This window comes from Girardinichthys multiradiatus, chromosome 23 (assembly GCF_021462225.1).
Source record: "Girardinichthys multiradiatus isolate DD_20200921_A chromosome 23, DD_fGirMul_XY1, whole genome shotgun sequence".
NCBI lineage: Eukaryota > Metazoa > Chordata > Actinopteri > Cyprinodontiformes > Goodeidae > Girardinichthys > Girardinichthys multiradiatus.
The window spans coordinates 43,527,708-43,555,231 of NC_061815.1; the positions used below are offsets into that span (position 1 = coordinate 43,527,708).

Here is a 27,524-nt window from a genome sequence, read left to right on the forward strand (position 1 = left end):
AAAGTGAAGCTCACGTATAGTCATTTCAAACAGTGATGCATTTCATGTATTTATTTCACGTACTGTGATAATAATGGCTTATAGCCAATAAAAACCACAAGTTCAATTTATTCAGAAAATGTGGTTAAGAAAACTAAAAAAAAGATTTTTAATACAGAAATGTTATGTCCATGTTATGGTCTACACAGTCATGGGGTAGACTGCTGCCTTGACAGACGGCAACCAGAAACTCACTAGCATCCTCCACAAGTTGGATATGCCACAACAGTTCATTGCTCAAGAAGCTGGATGTTCAGAGCATACTGATGGAAAATCCAGTGGAAAGAAAAAGTGTGGTAGGATGATAAACTTTACACTTGTCAATACTGGCAAAAGTGCCACAGTGGTACCATGGTCATTGGGTACCAAACTGGCCTGACCTGATCATGGAGAATCTATGGTGTGCTATGAAGAGTTAGAGGAGATACATCAGACCCAACAATGCAAACGAGCTGAAGGCAGCTAATAAAACAACCTGGGCTTCAATAACACCCGAGCAGAGCCACAGGCAGATTACCTCCATGCCACACTGATGAAGTAATTTATTAAAAAGGAGCCTCGACGCAAGTACTGAGTGCATATAATGTACAGTGCATGGACATATCTTTCTGTAGGCTGACATTTATGTATTAAAAATATTTTATTGGTCTGATGTAACATTATCATTTTCTAACGAACAGAATTTTTGGTTTTCTTTAGCTAAAAGCCACAATCCTCAAATAATACATCACTGTTTGTGTAATAAAAATACATGACTTTTGCTTTTTTTTATTGATTGAAATAAATGAACTTTTCAATGATATTCTACATTATTAAGATGCACCTATGTAACACATGTCATAGTTCATCTTTTTGGGAAAATGTAACAAACTTTCCAAGATATGGGGATGTATTAGAAGAGCATGTCAGGGGCTGATTCAGTGGAGAGGGTAAATGAGCCTGAGAGGTAATGATACTCAAGGTCTGCCACGGTGCTCAGGAATCCAAGACCTTTGTCCTGGATTGTGGATTTGCTGCGTCACACAGTTAAGAACAGCATGTTGTTGAGATATAAACATCCTCAGGATTACAAACGCACATTTAAAGCACCAAACGACCCCGGCTGTGGTCATTTTATTCTGAATTTCAATATTAAAATGCATCTCAGCCCCTGTTAAAACCTGAATTTTTGTTATTTCAAAAAGACTCGAAAGCTGGCTGTTCTAGAAAACATTTAAAATACTTGTGACAGAACAAAAATGTAAATATCCTCCAGAAATGCACCTGAAGACCATGCAGCTTCTCCAGCTGGCAGTGAAATATGACCAGTAACGACCAACCTGTTGTGTTTCTTGCACAGATAAATGCCTTTTCTCCTGAACCAGGACAAACTTAAGACTGCAAGTGAAGCTGCTGAGTCAAGTTTTTTAAAAACCCTTAAAGGTGAAAGTTTCTGCTGCTGCTTAAACAGGTGCAGAAACACAAGGACAGATATTAAGGACTGCTTGGTGTAAGGACAAAAAACTAAAATGAACAACTTTTCTGCCTAAAAGACAACATCTCTTAAGTCTTACGGGCAAATATTCTCAACAAAATGAGGAGCTTGAAGCTGGGGACAGTTTGCCTCCTCCACCTTAAAGTCGATTCACATATTGAGACCCTACAAACACATAAATGGTTGCAGATGTGATATAGCTGTTTTGTGTCCTTCTAGAACAACATAAAGATGCTTTTATATACTCTGATACCAATAACGAGTCTGTCTTTATCACCATATAGATAGCACTTCAGGGATCCACTCTTTTTTTTTTTCTTCCTTTTTAACAGTCTAAAGTCTCTCTTCAATCTCTCTGTAATGACATTTTATGTACAATATCAGCATATCAAACATAAATTACTACACAAAAAAAGCCTATTCACAATTGACAATCATCAGGAATCCAAATCAGACATAATGAAATTAAAATAAAAAAAACGATTCAGAGAAAATTAATCAGCTTAAAGTTGATGCCTGTTATATAACTTTTCCATAAGCTTTCTGTGCCCCCAGAACATGTTATGTGTTGTGAAAAGATGCATTTTTATGTATAATCGTATTTTTATTTTAAAAAAAAGACCTTCCTCTCCTGTCAGTCATCGTCTGAGGAGGATGAAGCTCAAAAACATGTTCAGATGACTCCAGACATCTTGTTTGTGTGTAAACAGAGCACCAGTAGTGTCTTGGTTCATGTCTATTCTGTACAAAAGTATAAATATATGCTTTATCTCCTTTTTTCCATTTTCTGTTTTTGTTCACATGTGTAGGATGTAGCTGACAAAAAAAAAAGGTTGTTTTAGTGGGTAAAACCTCGCCGGTGTTGCAGGTCCTGTACCAGTTTTTGTCTCGTTAGATGTCGAATTGCTGGCTTTTGTTGCTTTCTGGTGTTTGCTTGGTGTTGGTTGATCGTCTTTGCATAAATAATAAAAAAAGAGGAAAGTTTCACCAAAGTCTACGGCAAATGAGCCGCCCAAAAAGATCCAAATAAAACAAAACGTTTTGTCTGTTGTAGCTACAGCAGGTCCATCTTCGGTCTGTAATGGAGCAGGAGCGGAGATTTCTGAAATGGAAAACAGAATTTATTTGAAGGTTTTTCTGTTGAACTGTGCAGCTCCTAAAGGGCAACTTCTGAGGCATCTATCTGACCATCTCATCTCTTCGATCACCTGCCCCGAGTGCAGACTCAGCAGGCAAAAACTTCACTGCGGACTGGCTTGGATTTCAAGGTGAAACTCTTTCCCATTTTAATATGAAAGCTTTTTTCTTGACTGAAAATCTGGTTTCTTTTTACTTTTACAATGCAAGCATAAGCATTTACTGTAAATGTAAAGCTTAGTCTGTCCAGAGAAGAGAAACAGCATGTTGCAACACTTAAGAAATGTGGATCTGAAGTGATACATTACTGTGAAGTAGAAGGGAAATGATAGCATGTCTTGCAAATCTAGAGACTGACATTTCTGTCCATGATACTTTGTAAAATACCTCAAGATCAGTCAGACTGGATAGAGAGCATCTTAGAACATCAAATGTTAAGTTTTATCCAGATTCTCAGTTAGATTTAGGTCTAACACATAACGATGCTTGAGTTAAACCATCATAGCTCTAGATGCATGATTAGCGGTATTGTCCAGCTGGATGGTGAACCACCATTCCAGTCTGAAGTCTTCTGCAGCATCTAACAGATGCCCTGTCCCTGCTGAAGAAAAATATCACAGCATGATGCTACAAACACCATATTCTACCATGGGGATAGTATGTTCATGGTGTTATTTCTCCGTTATACATAATGTTTCACATGCAGACCAAAAGGTCTAATTTTGGTCTCATATGACCGCTGTTTGCTTTGACCCCAACATAGCGAGTGTTAAACTTTAAAACTGAACTTCTGAAGACTTTCCTTCAATAGTGAGATTCATTTTTTTATTCTTCCATAAAGAGATCAGGTTTTGGAGCGCATGACTAAAAGGTGTCCTATCAACAGATTCTCCCCTCTTGAGCTGTGGATCACTGCAGCTCCTCCAGAGTTACCTTGGCCTCCTTGGCTGCTTTCTCTGATAATTGCTTTCCAATAATAATCAGTTTAGGTATACAACCATGTTTTAAGTTGCCCCAGTTTTTCTCTTTTTCACATGATGGATTGGGCAGAGCTCTGTGAGATGTTCAAAGCTTGGGCTCTTCACCCTGCTTTAAACCTCTCCACAACCTTCTCCTTGACCTGTCTGCAGCGTTCTTTGGTCTCCATGATGCCGTTTGTTCTCTAACAAACCTCTAAGGCCTTCTCAGAACTGTGATTAAGTCACACAAAGTTGGGCTCCACTATGTGACTTCTGAAGGGAGTGGGTTGCGCTGAATTTTATTTAGGGGTACTAGAGTAAAGTAGGGTGAATACAAATGCACTCTATTTTTATTATTTGGACATTTTTAGAAAACCATGCATCATTAGAATGATTTGGTAATTTATGTTGGGTTTTCACATAAAATGCCGATGATACATTGAAGTTTGTGGTTGTAAAGTAACAAAATGTGAAAAACCGCAACAGGTATGTACTGAAATTTGCATTTTTCACAGTAAAATCACAGTCTTGTTGGACTATGAAGTAAGATTTTTTTATTTTTTATTTTAAGATCTGAATGTCCTAATTAATGTAAAGCTATTGCTGTATTCTTGAATCGACCTTTCTAAGCAAAAAATAACCACACAGACTAGGCTAAACATTAGTTAACAATGAGAAAAGATATAAATCAATTCAACGTACCTCATTGATTAGAATAAGGTTTAGTTTAACCACATGTGACAGGGTTAAGTATGAAAAATCATTTTAGAACCTGCCGGCGATGATATTAGCATGTTAATTTGTCATGCATGCTTTTATGCTAACTCAGCTGTAATCTTATTTATTGCATCAAAATCTCAAGAGGTTTCCGTCTTTTTCAATCATTTTGTTACCTTAAATCTCCATCTTGTCACAACAACAAATTTCAAAGTGTGGTCCTTTCCCAGGATTTCCTCGTTGCATAAAATGTCCAGCTGTAAAAAGAAGCAGGGAAGCAAAATTATTGAGAAATATTAGACCTGAAAGATAAAATAAAATATTTCCGCATGACCTCGGTAAATGAAGTGTGAGGTTTTATGCTGCTGGTCTTGTCTGTGCAGAACCATGGTGAAGTTTGTGGTCAAATCTCACTGTTTTACAGAAGGAACCAGGCTACTGTAGTTCAATAGTGAACACGCGGCTGGCTCGATGAATCTATGTCCCACCATGAAGAATCATTGATATTCTACAGGGCAGCATCTGCTCATCAATACTGAGAGGGAGGGGGTGTTGTATGTCACAGCGCCACCTGCTGGTTCTCAGCAGAATGATATGCAGAGTGTTTATCTGCACTGAAGGGGCTGTTAAATCAAAATGTGGAGAAAACGCATAAATCACTGCAGTAATTATTCACAAATAGAATGCTAACCTCTGGCTTAAAAAACATTAACAGCTACATTTGGCAACATTGTGGTGAGTTTAATCTGTAGATTTCTCAGAAATAAACAGCCCATCCTAGCAAACAAATATACATTCAGTGACTGGACATGTCTGTGAAAAATCATAGGAATTTTATATAAAACACTGCATAAATGCTTTTCTTCTCAGACTGTCAAGACATGTTGAAATATTATTGAAATATTTTAAGTGACGTGCCTTTCCTAAGGTCATTTTTTAAATACATGATGTATAACACAAACATAGACCTTTAAAGGTGACATTATAGAAACGTCATTACCAGATCTAAATAGGAGAAATAATTGAATTTTGTAAAGAAGTGGTTTCTAATCTTTTTCCTGAGCTCTCTACTTCTTGCACAGACAAAACTCTACAGTCTCCATTTGTGCCTGCGTGTGTACATGCATGGTGTTAGGCATGCAATTAAATGCAGGCATGCAATTAAAACACCCCCTAAACTCAGGGGTGCGTAAACTTTCCACCAATCATATAGTTCATTAAGGTGCTCCTCCTCGTCTGTTGATTTTGTTTTGGCGAACATTATGAAGAAATGCAGCATCTATGAATTAATTTGGTCCCTAATCTAACAGAAAAACAGAAGGGAAAATGATTTTCAGTGTAATCACTGACCAACTTCACTGTTTATTGAAATGAAATCTTGATTTTGATTCCAGCGAGGGCCAGTGTCCCCCCCAAACAATCATCTGGTACCTGTAGGGCTATTTCTCCTTCCTTGGTGTCCATCTAAATTTGAACATTCCTAATCTCCTTGAATTATTAACCTTTAGACTTCCTGCACACAAATTTAGATGGATAGGTTTGTGTTTTACAACTAAGGCTGAATTTTTTCAAACATCTTTTCACAGTCAGTAAATGGCACAACAATAGCTGATAGGAAGAGAGCGGCGGTCTCATTGGAGCTGCGCAACGGATGCCGACGATCTAATGGAGCCGGCCCACTCATCTGTGTGACAGCAAAAAAAATACATAGAAAAATGGGAAAAACAGACGAGTAGGCGATTGTGACGAGCAGCCATTTAAAAATCCCCCCGCTGCTTTGCACGGGGCGGTGAAGACAATAAATATAAAGATTAGATATCATGAGAGCTTGTCTTCATGCTAATTATACCAAACAAAAACAGTCCACATGAGTCAAAGCATAAAAAGAAAAACTTTTTGCATATTTATTTTAATCTTGTGAAAGCATAAAGATTGAAAAAATGTCCTCTAAATCACGTTTAATTAATTCTGATTAAACATATAATTATTCAATTCAGTTTTATTTATATAGCGCCAATTCACAACACATGTCGTCTCAAAGCACATCACAACAGTCAGGTACATACATTCCAATTAATCCTAACCATTGAACAGTGCAGTCAGATTCAGTTTATTATTCAAATTAGATAAAACGTTTTTCTATCTAAGGAAACCCAGCAGATTGCATCCAGTCAGTGACTTGCAGCATTCACTCCTCCTGGATGAGCATGTAGAGACAGTGGACAGTCACTGGCGTTGACTTTGCAGCAATCCCTCATACTGAGCATGCATGTAGCGACAGTGGAGAGGAAAAACTCCCTTTTAACAGGAAGAAACCTCCAGCAGAACCAGGCTCAGTGTGAGCGGCCATCTGCCACGACCGACCGGGGGTTAGAGAGAACAGAGCAGAGACACAAAGAGAACAAAGAAGCACTGATCCAGGAGTACTTTCTATGGGAAGGGAAAGTAAATGTTAATGGATGTAGCTCCTTTAGTCGTTTAATCTAGAAAGAAAGAACAGATAAACTCTGAGCCAGTTTTCAAGGTTAGAGTCTGAAAGAGAGCACAGAGTTAGTCACAGTAGAAGCTCAGTCAATTGATATATCTAGGAGAGAGAAAGGGTTAAACACTGAAAGACAGGGCCATGTGGCCCTTATCCAGAAGGAAGTCTGTAAACAAATGTATTCAGGAAAAATGATGTGCTCTGTGTTACGTAGATTTTACAACTGACTCAAAGCTTATCTGATTAGCTGAGTTTCTCTCCTAGATGAAGTCACCTTAGGGAACCACCACTGCCATTAACTCTCGAATATCTCTTTAGACAGTATTCCTGGATCAGTGCTTATGTGTTTTTTGTGTCTGCTCTGTATTGTCAAACCCCCAGTTGGTTGCAGCAGATGGCCCCTCACACCGAGCGTTCAGCTGCAGGTTTCTTCCTGTTAATGCAGAGTTTTACTTTACACTGTCGTCACGTACATGCTCAGAATGAGGGATTGTTGCAAAGTTAAAAGCCACACGTTCGTTGAGGTGGAGTGTAATAAAATAAACTTGGCTGCATTGTTTGATAACTAGGGTGGAATTGGAATGGACTCATTTGTCCACACGGACACTGAGCTGACTTTGTGTTTGTGTATATGAACCAGATTATTTTGTTTTGTAAAGTGCCTTGAGACGACATTTGAACTGAAATACAGGCGCATCTCAATCAACTATAATATCTTAAAAAAGTTCATTTGTTTCAGTAATTCCATTTAAAAAGTCAAACTCCTATTATATAGATTCAGTACACACACAGTGGTATATATCAAGTGATATTTCTGTTAATTTTGATGATTATGGCCAACAGGAAATTGTGTAAGCCATAACTTAATGTGAATCCTTTAGTCATTAGTATTCATGTCCTAATTTTCACTGAATTTCAGATTTTCATTAGTTGGAGGTCATAATCATCATATTTAACAAAAATCAATGCTTGAAAATATATCACTGTGTGTGTGTTATGAATCTATATAATACACATTTTCAGTTCATATTAAAGAAGTACTGAAATAAATGAACTTTTCAATGACACTAATTCATTGAGATTCACCTGTACAGTGTGCAGGCTGGAGGAGTGTGTCGCTTTCTGTACCTCGTTAAACGACGTCAGGTTAAGCTTTTTGGCGATGAACTTTTTGAGGTGGAGGACGGTGGCTTGTGCCGAGCAGCGGATCCATTTTCGCTTCAGACCTCGAAGCTTGCTGCTGTTGCACTCCAGGCAGATGCTGACCTGTTGGATGGCACACAGAAAAAGGATGAAAATAATAACACTGCAACCCTTATGTCTAGGAGGTGTCTGCAGGTGGTAGATAGACTCTTGATGCTAGAAGGGATTTTCCAAATGCTGATACCAATTTTCCATATTGGTATCAGTCAGCTGTGCATGGCAGCTGAACAAATAGAAGCTCCTCCAAAGTTATTGTTAAAGGTAACATTTTGAAATAACTTGAAGAACAGCTACAAGATTTAGCATGTCTGTTGGTAAACTAAATCTAATAAAGCCAACTGATAGCTTGCAGCTGAGACAGATAGCTTTTATTTCAGATTTTATGAGGCATAAAGTGGCACGTAATTGTGAAATGGGAGGAAAATTGTATATGGTTTTTTCCACTGAACAGAAGCATCCCACAGCATGATGCTGCCATCTCCTCTTTTACTGTGGGCATGGTGTGTTTAGAGTGATGTAAATGTAGGTTTTCCGTCACACACACTTGTTTGCCTCAATACTATGGGGCCCAAAAGTTCAACTTTGTGTTTGCTGGGACTCCCTACATGCTCTGTGGCAAACTGTGAACAAAACTTCTATTTTTGTTCCCCAATAATTGCTCTTCTTATGCCACAGTCAGATCTGGGCAGGGCATTACCAATCATTGTCTTGTTTGACAGATTCTCTGAACTGGACTGTGGATCTCTGCAGCTCCTCCAGAGTTATCATGGGCCTCTTGGCTGAATCTCAGATTAATGCTCTTCTTGCCTGGTCTGTTTTGTCGGGTGGACAGCCGTCTAGATCGGTTTGCAGTCATGACTTTGTTCAGATGATGGATCGAACAGAACTCTGTGAGATGTTCAAAGCTTGGAATATTGATTTATAACTCAACTCTGCTTGAAGCTTTTCCACAGTTTTCTCCCTGTCTGTTGTGTCCATTGGTCCTAATGATGATGGTTGCCCTCTGCCCTTCACAGAATAGCAGCATTTATACCTATTTTAAATTAGAAATAGCGGTACTCTAATAGTGGTACTCAGATTTTTTACCATCTATGATTTTTTTCACTTCACAATCATGAACAACATTATGTTGGTCTGTCACATAACATCCAAATGAAATATAATGAAGTTTGTGGTTGTATCATTTGAATACAAACCTTTGCCTTGAACAAAATTAGGACAAATTGATTTTTTAAAAATACCTACTGAAAGGTGATTTAATTTTGCTTTAGTATTGCAACACTTTGAAATTGTTGTATTTTTTGCTCAAGGTTATACCATCAGAATCTCACAACGATCCAGAGCTACTACAGGCAGACGTTTATCACTGAGATCTATCTTGCTTTCACAGCACATCTACCTAAAGCAGTGCTTTTTATCTCTACTTATTGGCTTCCTGAATGTCACCAGATTTCCCTGTGCACTTGATTTTCTCCTTTAGGTGACACGGCAGGTGGTTTTGGTGGTGGATGGTTACAGGAGTCAGAATGCATTATCCTGACTGGGACTTGCATATCAAGAGACAAAACAGGAGGAGAGAGACGTATTTCTTCAAGTGTGGATCTCTTTTTATTACTCTCTTTAGAGACACGAGGAGACATGGCCCTGCTTAAATAAACACTGGCAGTGCTTCATTGCACAGTCTCCCCTTCAATAAGCAAACACTAACATTGCAACGTATCTGACTTCCAGTGGCTGTAGCAGTGAGGGGAAGCTAAAAATGTAAAATAAAAGCCTTGCTGGTGATCCAGACTCTGCAGCAGCTCGATGGCGACCTGGGAGGCACTTTCATAACATTATAGTACATTACCAACAGGTCTGTGGCACCAAGGAGGGCTCCTGCAGCTAAACACACAAATGCACTGATGCAAGAGAGAGGCGAGCAAAGAAAATACTGTGTGTGCCTTTTGAGTTGTGCACAAAAAGCTTCAGGCTCATTACTTGATGTTGCAGAGGTCTGACGCAACTTATTCATTTTAAATGTGTGTTTGAGCTTTGATTCTGGACATCTTAGGTCTCAAGTGGCATGAATGAGAAATTGTAGTTCAATTTTTAAAATGTATTCAATGTAATTCTTTCTGCATAAACTGATAAAGCTGATGAGACGATCTCACATTCAAGCAATATGTGGAGAAACCATGGTTTCTTTGTGGGGGTTTTCTTGTGCTTCTGTTTGTGTGAGTCAGTAGTTTCATTAGTATTCTCTGGCAACAACCCAACCCCAAGGTTACACTCAGAAAGGTCGTCCAGGAGGCAGCAGGGAAGTGTTCTGGAAGTCGGTCATGCGTGGCGGCTCGCCTGCTGATTCTTACATCTGAGTGAACTAGGAGAAGAGTGGGGCTCATCTTCCTCACCCTACCTGCCTGGAAATGCTGCTGTTGTTGTTATTCTTCTGAGCTGTGCTCTAACTTTGTCTAAACCCTTCCTGTTGATATTTACTTGCTCAGAGATGCATAACTCTGTTTTGAATGTTCGAACCTGCCTAATTCACTGCTTTCTGCTTTTGTTCACATTCCTTCATCCTCATCCACCATCAAGTGTCCTCAGATTGTCTCCGACCTGTTTCACAGGAGGATGAATGGTTTTCAAACCAATTGCAAGATCATACTGTCTTCTCTGCCCTGAACTGTGAAAAAGGCAGTAAAGTACGATATTGACTAAATGAATCTCCTGATGCAAACAAGAATGCTAACAAGTTTCACGTGACTCTGAGGTATACACATTAGGCTGCAAGTGTTATTTGAACCAATACTTCCATGTGTGATCTGCACCGTTACAAAATAATTGAACAGCTACAGTAAATTAGTATTATAACTAGCTGAACCTGAGTATATAACAAACCTGACTAGACACAAAAAGCTGTTTTAAAAAAATGTATTAAATAAAAAGCTGACTAGCCCAGAATCATGAAAACCCTTAAATTATTATTATTATTATAATTATTATTAAATGCCTTATTTAATTTCCCTTTGGGATTAATAAAGTATTTTTGAATTGAATTGAATTGAAATAGAACCTGTCTGACAACATGAAGTAGGGTAAAAGATCTCAAAGAGCAACTCATTATGACCCTAACTTACAAAACAGATGAGAAACAAAGTCAGTGGCATCTACCATTTCTAAGGTGTTGGGACTCCAACAAACCACCGTGAGATCCATTATCCAAGAGGAGACAAAACAGGGAACCCCGGATCTTTAGGTGGTTTTGAAACAGTCACATTTTAAAATCTTGGCATATGTTGATACCGGTAATAAGCATATGCATGAACAACAGTGGTTTGTAAAATGTGTACTATCGACGTAAAAACGTGTCCAACACCCTTCTGTCTCTACAGTTATATGCAGTCTGCATGAAACGTTATTTAATGGTAGGTGTAATTTCTGTTTTCATCTAAAAGCTCTGAAAAACACCTTCCCCATCTTCTCTCATCACTCTCTTCCCCTTCATCATCCTCCAAAATCAGTAGTTTCCTTTCTAACCCCCACTCCTCATACGAGCTTCACCTTTTCAGTCACCTAGCATGAAGCTACTCTCTAACACAAAATCCTGGGAATGAAATTTAGCAATTTCATGATCACCTCATCACCCTTGTTGCTGTTATCAGCCATTTTAGGCTCTCAATCCTGCAATTTCTCCCTCTTTTATATGTCATTTTGTATTCCCCTGCTCTCTCCCTCTCCACCTCTATCTGTGACATTTCACATCACTGCATTCAGACTGCAGTATTAGCTATTCTTTGGGCATTTCTGCATTACTGCTGAATTTGCAAAAAGGCAAGATCTTCACCCACATCGTAGCAGGCTACCCCTCCCACGCACAGGGCAGGAAGTACTTCTTCGGAGATGAAGGGCTGGATTTGTGCTTTTCAATATAAAGAGATTTCCGTCTGTGCATCAGTATGCAGGAGAGATCCTTCATGCTGCAGAGAGGGTCTATCCTGTAACAACACCTCCACTCAACACAACATTTAGCCTGATCGGTTAAAAATGTGCCAAAATCAAGGAAACCATCATCTTTCCAGTTCCAGTTGGACAGCAGAATATATAAAACCAAACATCCCGAAGACAATGAAACCCAGCAAGTGTAAAAGAGCCCAGAAAACTATGAGGAGGCTGCGTAAAACAACTTGCGTTCATGCTTTTTTGACCATAAATTTAAACTCATATTATATCAATCTAAACTATGGTATATGACCATTTGTTCGTACCAAAAAAGCAGAGGAATAACTGATGGTGTACCTGCTCGTCACTACGATGGTAGTCGTTGTCCTCCTCTGGTTTCTCCTCCCCAGGCTCCTTATTTGCTGTGTCTTCGGATTTTGTGTCACCTGTTTGAGAAAAGGAGAAGAAAACTCTAATGAGCTAAAATGCAGACATACAAAAAGTGCCTAATTTTATAAGCTACGGATTCCAAAATTTCATAATTTTCCAGACCTAAATTTATAGTCTGCCGTCTTTTTTTATTTTATTTTTTTTCTTAAAACACTAAAGTTGGATGGATGGACTGACGGAGGGGCAGATCTTTGAAACCATCAGATAAAATTTGTAAATAAACAGTTTTTCAATGCTATACATCTAGAGCTGGAAAATACTTAAATACTCCAGACTTTTCCAGGAAACCTGGAATTAAACACTGCCATGTTTTTGCTTTTATTGTCATCAGGTTTTCCTCATTGTTCCCTTAAGTCAAGAGCTTTGAGCAGCACAACTAAGGCGTGTCTGTGGTTTCTGTTTAAATAGACTGTGTCTGCTGGAGCAGAAAATCACCACCAACAGAGGAGCATTTGTAAGATTTTACTTATCTGACGGGTTGTCCTTGCTGTCAAGGCACATCTCCAACAAAGATACAGACATGAAAAACATCTGCGTTATTTATATAACGAATGATTACAGATATATGATTAAGGCAACATGAGGCTTTGGGAAGTATCAGTGAAGAGGTATGAAGGTGTTACAGAAAAGCCCTCTGTGGTGAACATGCAAGACAGGAAAACCTTTGAATAACTCATGAATCATTTTTTATGCAAAAAGCCCAAATGCAGATGGGAAATAATTGGGTTCCCTCACTTACAAACAAAAGGAAAAAATTTTTTTATTAATGTGGGGAGACAGGATGACAGCAAGCACTGACATATTTTCTGTGGTTGGTTACACATGACAGGGGAGATTTTGGCCACTTCTCTGTCCCAAACCCCTCTAAACTGTTAAGGTGTTGAAGCTGCTGCTTGGCAGGATTTGAAATCTGAAGACTGGAGAGGCCCCTGACTTTAATCTGACTCTTCTTTTCTCTCCTTGGTTGCATTGTCAGGCTATTACGGTTCATTGGCATGCCACAAGACCCAACCACCACATATTATCTCCATTAATCTGGTACCCAAAGCTTGATGCTTCCACCTCAGTGCTTGATTGTGGGGATGTTTTTTTTAGGTTATAGTTAAAACTCAACCAGGATGAGCTTGTTAGTGGTTGCCCTCTTTAAATTCTTCTTTGGATGATTGTTATTGGGTGGTAAGGTGGTTCCTATATGAATGTTCTTATTTTGCCAATTTGAAAATCAATACATTTCTGATATTTTAAACGATTTGATGTAACTTTAAATATTGATAACTGACTGTGTCAAACTCTGAATGCTCATGCTGTATAGATATATTAATGTCATTTTATTTTGGATCACATTTTAAACTAAATATTATATGCTAAAATAGGTGGTCAACCATATATTAAAATGTTAAATTAGAGTCCCTGGTCAAATGTTACTGTGGAAGAGAGGAAGCTTTCCTACTAGAATCAAGTGCGTTGACTGCTTTCTGTCAGTCGAACATTTTTTGATTTTCTGTAAAGTTCCAGTTAGACTGTTTTGTTTATAGCCAGCTCCATGTGTAGACTCCTTCACCTTAAGAAGAGTATCTTACTTTAGTAAACTTTCCCTTTAATAGTATTAATTTGGTTCCGTCATAATCCCTAAATGGACCATCCATCCATTCCTCAGGTGACCTGTGGTAGAACTAACGATCTGCTCGCCTCATAGTGATCTCAGGCTGTTTCTAACAGCTGTTGGGCCGAGATTTGTCGTCAGCTGAGATTAGATCCGGGTGTCAGAACACGGGCCTGCAGAGATCCAGCCGGTTCCCTGACTGATGAGAATGGATCGGACCAAAGAGAGGCCCTCTGTTTGTCCTGCTGCCCCTTTCAGATCCAGATTGGATATGAGAATCAGAATTAGGCCATAAAACCTTTCCTGTATGAACCGAACCGTATGAGACTTAGCTTTTAATAGATTTTAGTACTTCCTGTTATTCACTTCCTGTTCATATAAAATTGTCCCCATCAATAATTAGCGCGTAGATTATTTAGTGACATGTTTCATTGTAGTTGTTTGTTTCTTTTGTTAATAAGCAGTGAATATATGTTGTTTGCCTAGTAACGTTTTTGTCAAGCTTTCCTTTCTAATTAAAGTATTAATTTTGCATCAACTTTAAATTAACCTTGAATCCTGAAAAATACACAGAAAACCTCCTCCCTGTAAAGGCATAAAATGACTTTATCTGGTGATGTAAATGAGGCCTGCTCATAATGCGAGCAAGCAGCCCGTCTCCAGGTTTAAATATATATATTTCATCTGGGCTGAGGGGAAGTCGGCCAGACAAAGTTTAGTCCAAGTATTTTCTCTGAGCTTTGTTGCCTCACTGCCGTGTGCTTGTAAGACTCCTCATCCATCTGATAAAAGCACTATGAACAAGCAGCACAAACTGATCAACTTAGAGTAAACATATTTTATGAATTTTCTTGTTGGCTGTGACATTGTTGCAGTATTGAATTTTTAGCTATAAAACTTGGTTATCGAAGTCTAAATTGCGTTGCGGTGACAGAACAGCAGCCTAGATGAGTTTTGCTTTCCTGTAACCTTTAGAAACAACGAAATTCAGTCTGGGTTCAGCGGAGGTAATATCTGTGTTTATGTGTGTTTGGAGCTCATACTGTAGACGCATTCAGTCCTCTGTGACTATTTTCCATCAGGGCCGACTGTCGCCATCTCCCTCTGGATTACTAAGCTTGTCCCGGTGTTTCCACAGTGTTTGTCTCCAGAGTTCAACTCGCTTATTGCTCATCAGGAGGGCCTTGCTTTAGTTACGTCTCGTCTTTAAACAACCCTCGTATAACACGAGGTCCTGCGCTATGTTTGAGTTGCCCGCATCTTGCAGCGTGTCTTTTTTATCTCCCCTGGTACTGTTAGAAAATGATCTTCTGTCTCTTTTATGATTTATGGGACATCTTCCAAACATTAAAATCCCACAGGCGTGCACAATGACATTTTCAGGCTACAGTGCAATGGGGAAGAGATGGAGTAAGCCATCTGTGTGTGTGGGAGTTTAGATTGTCATGGAAGCAAAAGTGTACTCTGCAGACTTGTTGGGTCCCTATGTGCCCCAGTCTTCTTGGATGAAGTGTTCAGAAAAGCTGTTAATTTAGAAAAATGAGTCTGTGCGCTGGTGGAAGCAGCTTTTGTTTTGGTTGGTGTCAAGCAGTGCTCGAGAACTCAGTGTTTGCATTTAAAAGCAAACAAAGCCTTGATTTAAAACATTAAGGCTCTTAGTAATGAGAGCTAAATACACATTTGAGCGCCATTAAGTCAGACTGAGGACAACTCGTCTCAGGCCACCTTCAGAAGTGATCTAGAACATTTATGTCTTTATTTAGTTTGGCGATCTGAACAGTCTTTCAGTGGACCTGTACTTGAACTATATGTTTGAAATCGCTCTTTTAGGAGCTGATTGTATCCAAAATGAAATCTAGACTCGGGATTCACAGTACATCGGCATTAACATCTGTACTGGGCTGACGTTAGTCAATTTTTAACATATTTGTATGGGTTTGATATTAACAACCGATCTTTGTTTCCATCTTGTTGCTGTTTGTGTATGTGTTTCAGGAGGGGAGGGGTTGGCCATGTGGTATTTGTTTGGTCATGTGGCGGTAAGAGTGATGCAGAGCATGGTTGTCGGGTGTTCAACTGAAGCAACTGAAGTGTCGTGGTTCAAAGCTGTCCACTTGCAACTGAATTACCCATGATGCATATTAATACCAGGTCTGAACTGGACCTGCTTTCAGTGTGAAAGTTTAAATTTCATAGACTCTAATTAATAATTAAAAAAAAGTCAAAAGTATCATCAGGTACGTGCAATTTTTAGCCAAACAAATCAATGTCGATTATGCTACTGCAATAAAAGATGAATTAATTTTGAAGGGTACCAATAAGTGTGAAAGGCAATATAAAGTGAATTTAAAAACACTGTTAACCAGGAGCCCGTTTACTAAAAACAGCTTCTTCTATCTTGCTACAGCAGATGAAATCAGAAAGATGCAGCGCACAGCTACAGGGTATTTAGGATGCACTGTTTATTGCTCTATGGGAAAGAAAATATGTTCTAAGTGGCCATTGAATAACTCAAACCTCAGCTTGTTGACTGTCAGTCAAAATTAATTCAACCTACTACCACGGCAAGATTCCTCAGCCACGATTTCATAGCTGGAGTGGATGAGAGAGTGAAGCAAATCTGGGAAACCCTCAAAAATCAACCTAAAATTAAACAAGGATCACAAACAAAACAGTACTGCTAAATTAGACGCCATTATATTTGTATAAATCTACAGATATTATCACTGCCCAAGGCTGAGGAATTATATTTGAGTTTTAATCTACTGCATACAGATGACACTGAATTAAAGTCCAGAACCTGCTTTGTTTCCGTTTCATTTGGTATCTGAGCGAACGGTTTTTCTGTGTTTCTGCTTCGAGGAACAGAACCGGAGAGCAGTTCCACTCCTATTTGAGCCTTAATTACCAAAATCAGAGAGGGACATTAAGCGAGCGATTAGGTCTGCCAGCATGACAGCCCTCTGGACACACATTCACACCAACACGCAGCAGCGAGTAGGTTTAGAAAAAACGGCTGTGCACAAAAACCAAACCAGCAGCTCACTCTGGTTGGCTAAATTGCCGTCATCTGTACTGTTTAATGGCTTCTGCTGTTCCTCATGGTTGTCCTGCTAATGTTACTCATTACTGGCTGGGGGGGTTCATTCTTTATACAGGCTAATAAGAGCAGTGACACAATTGCAATGCTGAGGTTAGGAGCATTGCAAACTTTTTAAGGGGAAATTATTTTTAAAAGGTTGTTAAACCTAAAATGTAAAAACTGTATTTTCCTCATGAAGAGTTTGTCGAGCTTGGACCCTGATGAGCTGCAGACGTCTTACAGACCGAGGCGAACCAACACGGGTGAGGGCCTGATTAACAGTACAGCTGCTGGAGGCCACAACATGACAGAGTCATCCATTAAAATAAAGACGTGGCTCACACTCAACTGATCAGCAGGAATCATTTGTGGCTGCTAACTTAACAGTTCTGCTCCGCTCGGTTCTCCACATTCCAGCAGCTTCAAATGAATGAAATAAATCTGGTGTTTTTTTAAGCTTGAAGACATTTTTAAATGTCAATATCGTCAATGCCATGTTTTGTTAAGTTGGAAAAAAAATCTGTCTTGTGGGATGTGAAGGGTTGCAGTGAGAGGAGTGTTGTTGTAGGAGATTAACGCTGTCGTCGGCTGCATTTTGCATGGGACAAGTTGACCAGAATGGACAAATGCTTCCGTTGTTGACGTCAACATTTGTCTGAAGGACGGTACAGATTGACCAGCTGAGAGCCAGATAACCCCAATGAGATGAAGTAATGGCTTTTCCCTACGGAGGACCAGAGGTCTAAACACTGCTCATCTCCCTGGAAGCCAATCAGCCTCATCCATAGATTCCACCTCATTTCTCTGCATCCAATCATTGTAATGTTGTCACATGTCATCTATTGCATAAAACATGTATGCACTGTATAAAACATTGCTCCTCTTGTGATATTGTGCACGCTTAGCATGTGTGGTGGGCTGATTAGACAGGGTCTCCCTGTTTAACCGAATCCTAAGCTCCATTAAATCCCCTGGTTGTGCTCCTTCTCACATCATTGAACTTGCAGAGTTTTTCAAACTCAACAGCAGGTAGTGGCCAACACAGATTTCACTGGGGTTTTTATTTACCTGCAAAGCCCAGTGACTTTTTTTAAGAGGCATTGCTCGATGAGGATTGTTTTTGTGCCAGATACTGATCCGGGTCGTTTAAGCAGAGGTATTGACATATACTGAGTCTCAGTCGGATGCTTTATTAAAATAATTAAATCAAAACCATGTATATGCTTTAACAATCAGGATTTTCAGAATGCAGTAAAATAAGGAACAACATTTTATTCATTTTGCACCTAAATCATGCACCAATGGACAGAGTCACTAATATTCTTTGTTTTTTTTTTCATGGCAGCAACAGATCCATTATCTGACCTGAAGTCTCTGCAGGATAGGCTAAACATGCTGATCCAACAACACATTGGTTACAATGTGTTTTGGGTATCCCTTCATATGCTTCTAACAATAGTTTGCTGGACATTTGGTCCATTCCTCCTGATTATCAGCCACCTTGCTCACCCTTGCAGCTCTGTCAACAGTTTTCAATGGTACAGGAATTGGGGCTTCGTGATGACCACTCCAAAAGATTGACTCAAGGGACTTTGTAACTAAAGTGGCCACTGTGCATTTGGGAGACCCATTTATGCCAAATCTTTAAGTTGGGATAGATTGTCAGGCTTGCAAGCTTCCGCATTTCTCCTCCACACATAGAGATAGTCTATATGGCCAGACAGACAATGTCTTGAGATGCATTTACAAACTGAAAAGGGTAGGAATTCTTTGTTTTGGTGCATTAAATAAACAAAAACATTTATCTGAACTGGAAAATCACCAATTGGAGGCGTTCAGGGGAAAACTGGCCCATTTCGCTGGCTGGTTGACTGATGCATTGATTGTTGCTGTTTTGGGGAAAATTGTTTTTGTGTGGATAAGTGCTCAAAGTAATGAACTTCTCTCACAGCCGTAGAGTTTATGAAAGAGGGCAAAACTTTGTTTCCACCTGCAACACGTATGAACAAACAGGGTGGGGGTTGGAAGTTGAAGCAGACCTCCAAGTGTTAGCCGACCTTTGTTACATTTCTACTTCAAATGATCCAAAATTCCTAAAAGTTTAATTGTTTACCAGACTAAATTGAAAAAAGCTGCTCCTGAATACATGAAGGACTTCCTCAAGCCTGGACAAAACATTTGAAACTGCAAACAGCCGACTCAATGCCATTGCTGCTTTCGATCTCAGTGGAGAAAAGGTACAACAAACATTGAGTGAATGAAAATAGTGTCTGTAGCTGAATGGTCTTACAGTATTTCTGAACAGGAGAAGCATTTGTGTGATGGGTGCGTTTGTACCGTTGCGCTGATCTAGATGAGTCTTCATGTTGCACAGCTCTCCTTTAATGTCCCCAGGCACCTCCATGCCCAACTTCTGATAGAATTCCCTCTGCTTCTTTATCTCCGCTGCACAAGAGGCAAACATGACAAATAGAGGGGTTTTCTCAAGTGTGTGACTACATCTCTGCACTAAAAGCTACTTTGTTCAGGCCTAGAAAATAATCCCCACATGCCAGATAAGCTGTCAAAGTGCATGCATATTTTAACGATGTAAAACCAGTCAGACTGAGATAAACAACATGGTTAAAGCTCAAAATGTTTCTAATAAAACAGGGTGACTCTTACCCTCTTGAAGTCCCGGTACCAGCTTGTAGACGATGTCTTGCATTGTTCTGTCATGGCTAAAAAAGATTAAGAACATGGTTAGCAACCAATAACCATAAGAGTTGGACACATAACTGATGTAAAATGCATATTAAACATGTTGATTTCTGTATTTCACATTGTTTAATCACAGGGTGTGTACACATAATTCTTTCAAAATTCAGTACTTTTACTGATGAAATTGGAAGTACACTGTTTTATAAAATTATTCACAAACTTTTATATATTTCACTGGGATTATGTTTGATAAAGCAACACAAATAAGTACCTAACTGTGAAACGGAAGAAAGATTATTTCAAATAAAAATCTAATGAGCATTTGTATCTATCCATCTATAACCAGCTCTGCACATCTAGAGACGGAAATTATTGCCCATTCTCCTCATCATAACAGCTCAAGCTCAGTCGGATTGGATGGAGAGGATCTGAAGAATTTCAAGTCTTGCCACAGATTCTGAGTTGGATTTAGGTCTGGACTTTGACTAGGCCGTTTCGGAACACATGAACATGTTTCGATATAAACCCCTCTGTTGTAGCTCTGGCTGTATTTTTAGGATACTTGTCCTGTTGGAAGTCTTTTGCAGTCAGTATTGCACTGTATCTACCCTCCATCCATCTTTCTAAAAAAAAGAAAAGCATGATGTAATCCCACTGGTGACCAGGAACAAATTTAATAAATGATGGTGCCAACACCATGTTTCCAGTGGGGATGGGGTCCTCAGTTGGTTTTCCATCTGATCAGAGCACCTTCTCCCAGATGTTTGCTTTGTCCCCAACATGAACCCCTTGGTCTCTTCTCTGATCAATGCTGTTCTTCAACCACCTGTCAGTTTAGATGGAGGGCCATGTCTTTATAGGTAGTGAAGGTGTGCAGTACTCCGTTTTCATATGATGGATTGAACAGTGCTCCACGAGACCTTCACAGCTTGGGATACTGTTTTATAGCCCAACCTTGCTTTAAACTTCTCCATAACCTTTTCTCTGACCTTTCTGCTGTGTTTCTTGGTTTTACTAGTGTTGTCTAACAAACCTTTGAGGTCATCACAGAACAACTGGATTTACATTGAGATTACATTACATATCAATGATCACCATTTGTTATTTCGATGACTTCTAAAGCCAATCCGGTGCACTAAAGTTTATTTGGGGACATCAAATTACTACAACTAATGGATGTTCGACGGACGGACGGACAGACACCAATTTAAGATGGTGGAATAGGGAATTAAGTGTGGAAATACAAATATTTCTATCAAACGTCATGCTTTGTTATATTCAGTGGAACTCCATCAACTCCTGAGATTTTTACCGGAGAAATAAAAATGAAAGCACTTTTCACATATAGAGCGGACTTGACTGCAGATACAGACGTCATTCTTCCACCCACCAGTTGATTTATGAAACATGTCAAACCAAAAATGCACTCTTCTCGCCCTCCCACATCTCTGTAAACTGTTTGATAAAGAGCTGCAAATCTCAAGATGACATTTATGGAAAAATATCAAATGTGCTATATAACACAAAAAAAATCCAATTGACACTCTCAGAAGCTGGTGTGGAGCATATGCTCTTCCCAGTCTGGCTGTGAAGTAGCCTTTTTCCCTGTGCTTCCTTGTGACACGGCTACACAGTGGGGGCGGCTCAGGTCTGACGGCGCTTTTTGACACCTGGCACTGACAGCCGGCTAACGGACACAACGTGACGGGTTTGCAGCAGAGCTATGAGAGATGAATCCAGAAAGCGTGGCATGTTTGTCAATGCTGCAGAGCACTGAGGAGCTGTTGAATTGAGGGTCAAAATAGGATGAGTCATGAGCAGCAAAACAGTGACCCCTCCTGGACAAAAGACAGTAGTATTAACAACTTTCTCTGTGAACTGATGCATTTTCTAATTTTTCTAGTCTGTATACCACTCTACTGTGATATGGTACTTACTTTTAAAGATAATTTTAAAATTCTTTATTTGGAAAGTGGACATCAGAAACAGGCATCAGTTACTAATTGACTGACAGATTAAGTGTGTAAAGAAATGGAAGTAAACAGATTTTTTTATTTCTGCATCTGAGTAAGATTCATAAATCAGTGTCAACTTTGATCGGTCTCCTAAGTGAGAGAATGGGCTTAATTTGTCATCTGTGGGATCTTTCAAATCACCCGTGATGTTTAACGTAGGGTCTAATTTCCTGCAAGCAGCGAGGCAATATCCAGCCGCTATATTGTAATTCACTGCTAATAGCGAAACATATAGATATTTACTGGAATAAATACGATTTCAGAGAGTAGATAATTACACAACCTCTTTAACAGAATGGACCAAAAATAAATACAAATGTGTGTCACAAAACCCAACCAACACTCATAAACACATTTTAAAAATCTCCACTAGAACAAACTCACAAAACAAATGAAAAACAATGTTTTAGGCAAATCTGTCTGAAAAGAAAAAGCTCAGAAATGTCTCCATTTATAACTATGTGGATTCCACAGAACCCAACATTAAGTTCAGATGTGGATTAATTTTCTTCGAGGGTTCATTACCTAAAATATTCTGAATAAAAGCATTAATTAAATCATTAAATCACCGGTCCTGTTCATAACTTTCATGGACAGGATTTCTAGGTGCAGCCAAGGGCCGGAGGGGGTCTGGTTTGGGGACCAGTGGATTTCGTCTCTTCTTTTTGCAAATGACGTGGTCCTGCTGGCCCACTCTAGCCAAGACCTACAGCATGCACTGGGGCGGTTCGCAGCCGAGTGTGAAGAGGCTGGGATGAAGATCAGCTCCTCCAAGTCCGAGGCCATGGTTCTCCACTGGAAAAGGGTGACTTGTCCTCTTCAGGTTGGAGGGGAGTTCCTGCCTCAAGTGCAGGAGTTTAAGTATCTCGGGGTCTTGTTCACGAGTGAGGGAAGAATGGAGCGGGAGATCGACAGACGGATCGGCTGCCGCAGTAATGGGGGCGCTGTGCCGGTCCGTTGTGGTGAGGAGAGAGCTGAGCCGAAAAGCAAAGCTCTCGATTTACCGGTCGGTCTACATTCCTACCCTCACCTATGGCCATGAACTTTGGGTCATGACCGAAAGAACGAGATCCCAGATACAAGCGGCTGAAATGAGCTTCCTCCGTAGGGTGGCCGGGTACTCCCTTAGAGATAGGGTGAGGAGCTCGGCCATCCGGGAGGGGCTCGGAGTAGAGCCGCTGCTCCTCCATATTGAGAGGAGGAGCTGGAAGAGGTGTCTGGGTGTCTCTACTGAGTCAGGAGGCCCAGGGGACGGCCCAGGACACGCTGGAGGGACTATGTCTCTCAGCTGGCCTGGGAACGCCTGGAGGAGCTGGAAGAGGTGTCTGGGGAGAGGGACGTCTGGGTGTCTCTACTGAGTCTGCCCCCACGACCCGGTCCCGGATATAGTGAAAGACGACGACGAGTACGAGCATTAAATCTGTTGACAAGACAGAAAAACTGAAACTTAGGCACCAGTACCGCTGCAACCCCTTTCTTCCTGTGCCAGTTTGCAGCTTTCATTGTAAACTACATCTTATAAGTCATGAAGGATTGGTTTGTTGAATTGTGCAGCTCCACATTCATTATTGCGACTGTGTGCAAACATCCTTGACTCAGTAACAGAGGTTTCTACCACTAAATAGACGCACTGACAAAAATCAGTTATGCACTCAAACAGAGAGGTGGAAATAACGGAAAACTGCTGAAAGGTTGATTCTACTGCAAAGATTAATAGATGGAGTTGACATCCAATCTCATCCCACGTATGTTTTATTGGGGAAAGACTGAGTCCATCCATCCTGCGTCTTCTGCTTAGACCACAATTGGGCAGGTGCTCCAGGTCCAGGAGAGAAACTCAAACAATCAACCCCCCGGAGACACTCCAGCTCATTGTGAAGTGTATCTGCTGAGGCATTCCCAGGGGAGAAGGGATATATAGTCCCTCCAGTGTAATCTGTGTCTCCCATAAGGTCTCCTCCTAGTGAGATGTGCTCAACAAACCCTCTAAAGATTGGTGCCCAAGAGACTGATCAGATACCCAGACTGAATCGTTTTGATGTGGAGGAGCAGTGACTCTACTCTGAGCTGCCCCTGGAAGACAGAGCTCATCTCTAAGGCTGAGCCCAGTCACCCTATGGAAGAGATTCATTTCAGCTGCTTGTGTGTTGGATTTTACTTTTAATTTTGTGAATATTCATATCTCATCACCATAGGTGAGGGTCAGAATGTTGAGATAAATCAAGAGCTTGACATTCTGGTCTTTATTGATAACAACAGATTGGAGCAACAGAAAGATGGGGTGACCTGTGTAATCATGGAAAAACACCATCATGACTCAGGTCATGTGTGGATGGGTTTCTTCGTCTACAGAGATGGCGCCAGGTTGCTGCCTCGGGGGGTAAAAGGTGGACGCAGGGTGTCATGGGTGCAGCACTTCGCCATCAGGGTCCTCTAAATTATTAACTAGGAGGTCTGACGTCAAACCTAAGGCCTGCTACACAATGATAGCAAGAGTAACACTGCGTATCTTTGGCACAACTTTGGCAGGACTGGTCTTGTCTACTTTGCATTGTCACATGTACACATTTTGTTCATATTTGATGACGCTACTATGATGATATTAGATTGTGAAGTATAAAAACATCTTGATCATCCGCCAAAGCAGAGAGAACATAGGATTGTCTGCAAGGTCCATTATACCCAGGACAGCTTCGAGGATTTCAACTCAGAGGATACCAAGAAAATACCTTGAAATGTGTGGCTGTAATTTCATAAAATGTGAAAAAGTTCAGTGGGTATAAATCTCTCTGCAAGGGGCTAAAGACAAAGAAACAAAAGAAGATTTGCCTCATATCCATCAGCTAACGTCCAGTAGATCAGAGAATAACTTGAATCTTCATAGAAGGCCAGGGTTATTTCTACTGGTCCTGCTGCACGGATGCAGAGCAGAAACTGAACTGCTTCTCATTGCAGCCACAGATTACAAATCAGACTAATCAAGGAAATTACATTAGTGTTTCATTTGAATGCAAATCTGCACTCCCCCAGCTCTCTATGACAAAGTAAAAAAGCTTTAAAGTTTGCTGTTGTGCTAAAGTGTCTTTTCACTCAATTTCATTTTATTTCCCTTCCAAGCGGTTAAACAATCAATCCTTTAAAGTGGTCCTGATCGATAGCTCTCCAAGGTTCCTAGACACCTTTGAAATTTTATCTCAGGACATTGATTGTTTTTGTCTACTTATTTTCAGTTATTGTACCCAAATAATTATTCAGTACAATTCATTTTAGATTATAAATAGGGAATATTACAAAATCTATTTTAAAAACCCCAAAAAATGCATCAGACCTTGTGGAAGATTTTGCAAATGTCAACATGAAGTGGACTGTGCCCCCTAAACATAATATAAACGCAAAAAAGAAGCAGCCTCCTACAAGAAGCTTCTCCAGATGAACAGTACCTGAAAGTCATGAGTTCAATAGTAGGAAAAAAAATGCAATAATGCATAACCACAGAGATGCTTCATCTGATCCTTTCAGCTAACAGCTCTTTGGGAATCAGCTTGTTGAGGTTGAAATACAGTTTTCTGTCTGATAAATTGCCTTTTCTTTGGTGTTTTTCCATAGAGTCGTCTAAAAGAAATGGGAACTAATTATGTCTTTTTCACAGGCTGCTGGTAACAAACTGCCTAATTAGTTCATTGCTAAACTATTGTGTGCTGACAGATAACTGGTTCATCTCTTGAGTTTAAGAGCTTTTTATGTCTGAATCATTCATCAGTCAGAGTTAATCAAGTTAAGAAGAAAAACAATCTTTAAGTCTGTAGAAAAACAATGAAACATCTTCAGAAAGTCTAAGGAACTGTTGATCAGGACCACTTTAAACAGTGTCTCCTGGAATCTCTTCCATGCTCTCAAGACTGTGCTGGGAGACATAGCAAACCTTCAGGCAACTCCACCAGGATAGACTCCTTGTGCGAGGGAGGGATGGATTTATGGATGGAGGGAGGGAGGAATGGATCTTACAATAATTTTTCTATTATCCATTTTCTTTTTCCCTACTCATTTAACATCCAGACAACACAGGAATCCCCTTTAAAAGATTCCCAGAAACTCTTGCTGCTTTGAAATAAAATATAGCCAAATGAGTAGTAGTATAACTCTGTGGTATTATAATTCCACAGCATAATATTGACTGCAGAGCACTAAACTGTGTATGTACGGCAAGGTTGTGAATGAGTTCGGGTTAGATGCATCATCTATTAGAAAAACACACAGAGAGCTTCAGCAGCTCGAGGCCGTGCTGCTGCTTCCTGCAGGAGAGCAGGAATAAAATGGATCCATCGGCTCCTCAGTCCTCTGTAGTTTATCGTGTTAGTGGCAGCGTGCTGCTGATTGCAGACAGTGTGTGTGTGTTGCTCTGCGGCGGCCCCCCACTCACCCGATGTACTGCAGTGGATGGCTCTGATGAATAACAATCCTACACGTGGGGCACGTGTTGTTCTCCTCCAGATACTTCACAAGGCAGCTTCTGCAGACTGCAGACACACACAGCAGACACAAACTGTTACAACAGAGCATGAACCCTCCATTACGTCTCAGTTCTGTGAACAATGATGTCTTCAATTTTATTCAAAAGTTTTTAACCTGAAACTCATCTGTGGTTAGGCATTTCAATGACAGGGTGTTTCAAATACAGGTGCTTTTCATACTTCTGCGGGACTGTGGCTGAAACAATACTCCAGATACCTGAAGGTTTCTGCACACAGCCTTAACACCCTAGTTTTCTTTGTTAAATACTGCATTCTGTATTGATCAGGCCCATGCTTAAAATATAAAAGGGATTCCTACAATGCAACATTTTTAATAAAAACAAACGCTCAGATTTATGTTAACATAGACTGGAACCAAGAAAGCAGTATGTTGACTTGCTCATTCAAACAGTCTCTTCAGCATTGAACACATCAGTGTGAATGAAAATGAAGTAGCAATTAAATAAAACCAAAGTTACATGTTGTATGGCAGCAGAACAAATCTATCCCAAAAAGACTCCGGATGAAGGTACAAATCCCTTAAACGACATTTAGACTTCAGGGAATTTTGCTTTCAACTACAGCCACCTTTCCTTGGCACAATAAATGTATTGTATAAGCCTACAATGTAATTTGCGGCACCCGGTGTGCCATGAAATCCATTTCTACTTGACATTTTTATTGCAGCGGAACAGCTGCACCGATGACGTGATGCGAATGTCTTTGTTGTCTCGGCTCTCTGATGGTGGAGCCCCTTTCTCACACTGTGAGGCAGAATTAAAGCCTCATGTCTGGACTCTGTTTGAAGAGTCTGTTTGAAGTGGGCAAAAAGGCTAAAATCTGTGGTAAAGGGGCTCCCTCTAGTGGAGACAAAAAGTACTAAAGCATCTGGATTTATTTTATTCATTCAATCCAGGTTTTCCTTCTGCGCTCTGCTCTGACCTTTACGTTGTTCTTTCATGCCGCAAACATTAGGCAGAGGAACAAGCTTCATGACGGTTTCCTTCACCTGCTACAAGCAGACTACAGCTAAAAACAATTCAGACATTCTGCAGGATAATTATCAGCTTTGTGTCAGTGTACTGTTGCTGAGCGTTCTACATTCACTCAGCTCTCAAGTGAGCTTTAAAGGGCACTTAGGTTTGCGGATGAAGTAAACAGGACGAGCCCTGTAAACTCTGTGACCCCACAGGGATCAGATCTAGTACAAGAACAGATCAATTTACCGGAG

At 40.1% G+C, this 27,524-nt stretch overlaps 1 protein-coding gene across 2 annotated transcripts in view; it reads right to left on the reverse strand.

The window, feature by feature from the left end:
- Nucleotides 1-660: 660 nt before the first annotated feature.
- The window catches only part of LOC124860582 (polycomb group RING finger protein 3), a 63,755-nt gene continuing 36,891 nt past the window's right edge, over nucleotides 661-27,524 (reverse strand). Inside the window, exons 4-10 of one of the 2 annotated variants that reach the window (XM_047354009.1) lie at nucleotides 26,203-26,299; nucleotides 19,732-19,787; nucleotides 19,405-19,512; nucleotides 12,290-12,378; nucleotides 7,937-8,074; nucleotides 4,503-4,583; nucleotides 661-2,615 (exon numbers count right to left, since the gene is read on the reverse strand). In XM_047354009.1, the coding sequence (XP_047209965.1) occupies nucleotides 2,568-2,615; nucleotides 4,503-4,583; nucleotides 7,937-8,074; nucleotides 12,290-12,378; nucleotides 19,405-19,512; nucleotides 19,732-19,787; nucleotides 26,203-26,299 (617 nt within the window). In that variant the 3' untranslated portion in view covers nucleotides 661-2,567. The other variant, XM_047354008.1, reaches the window with a different exon arrangement.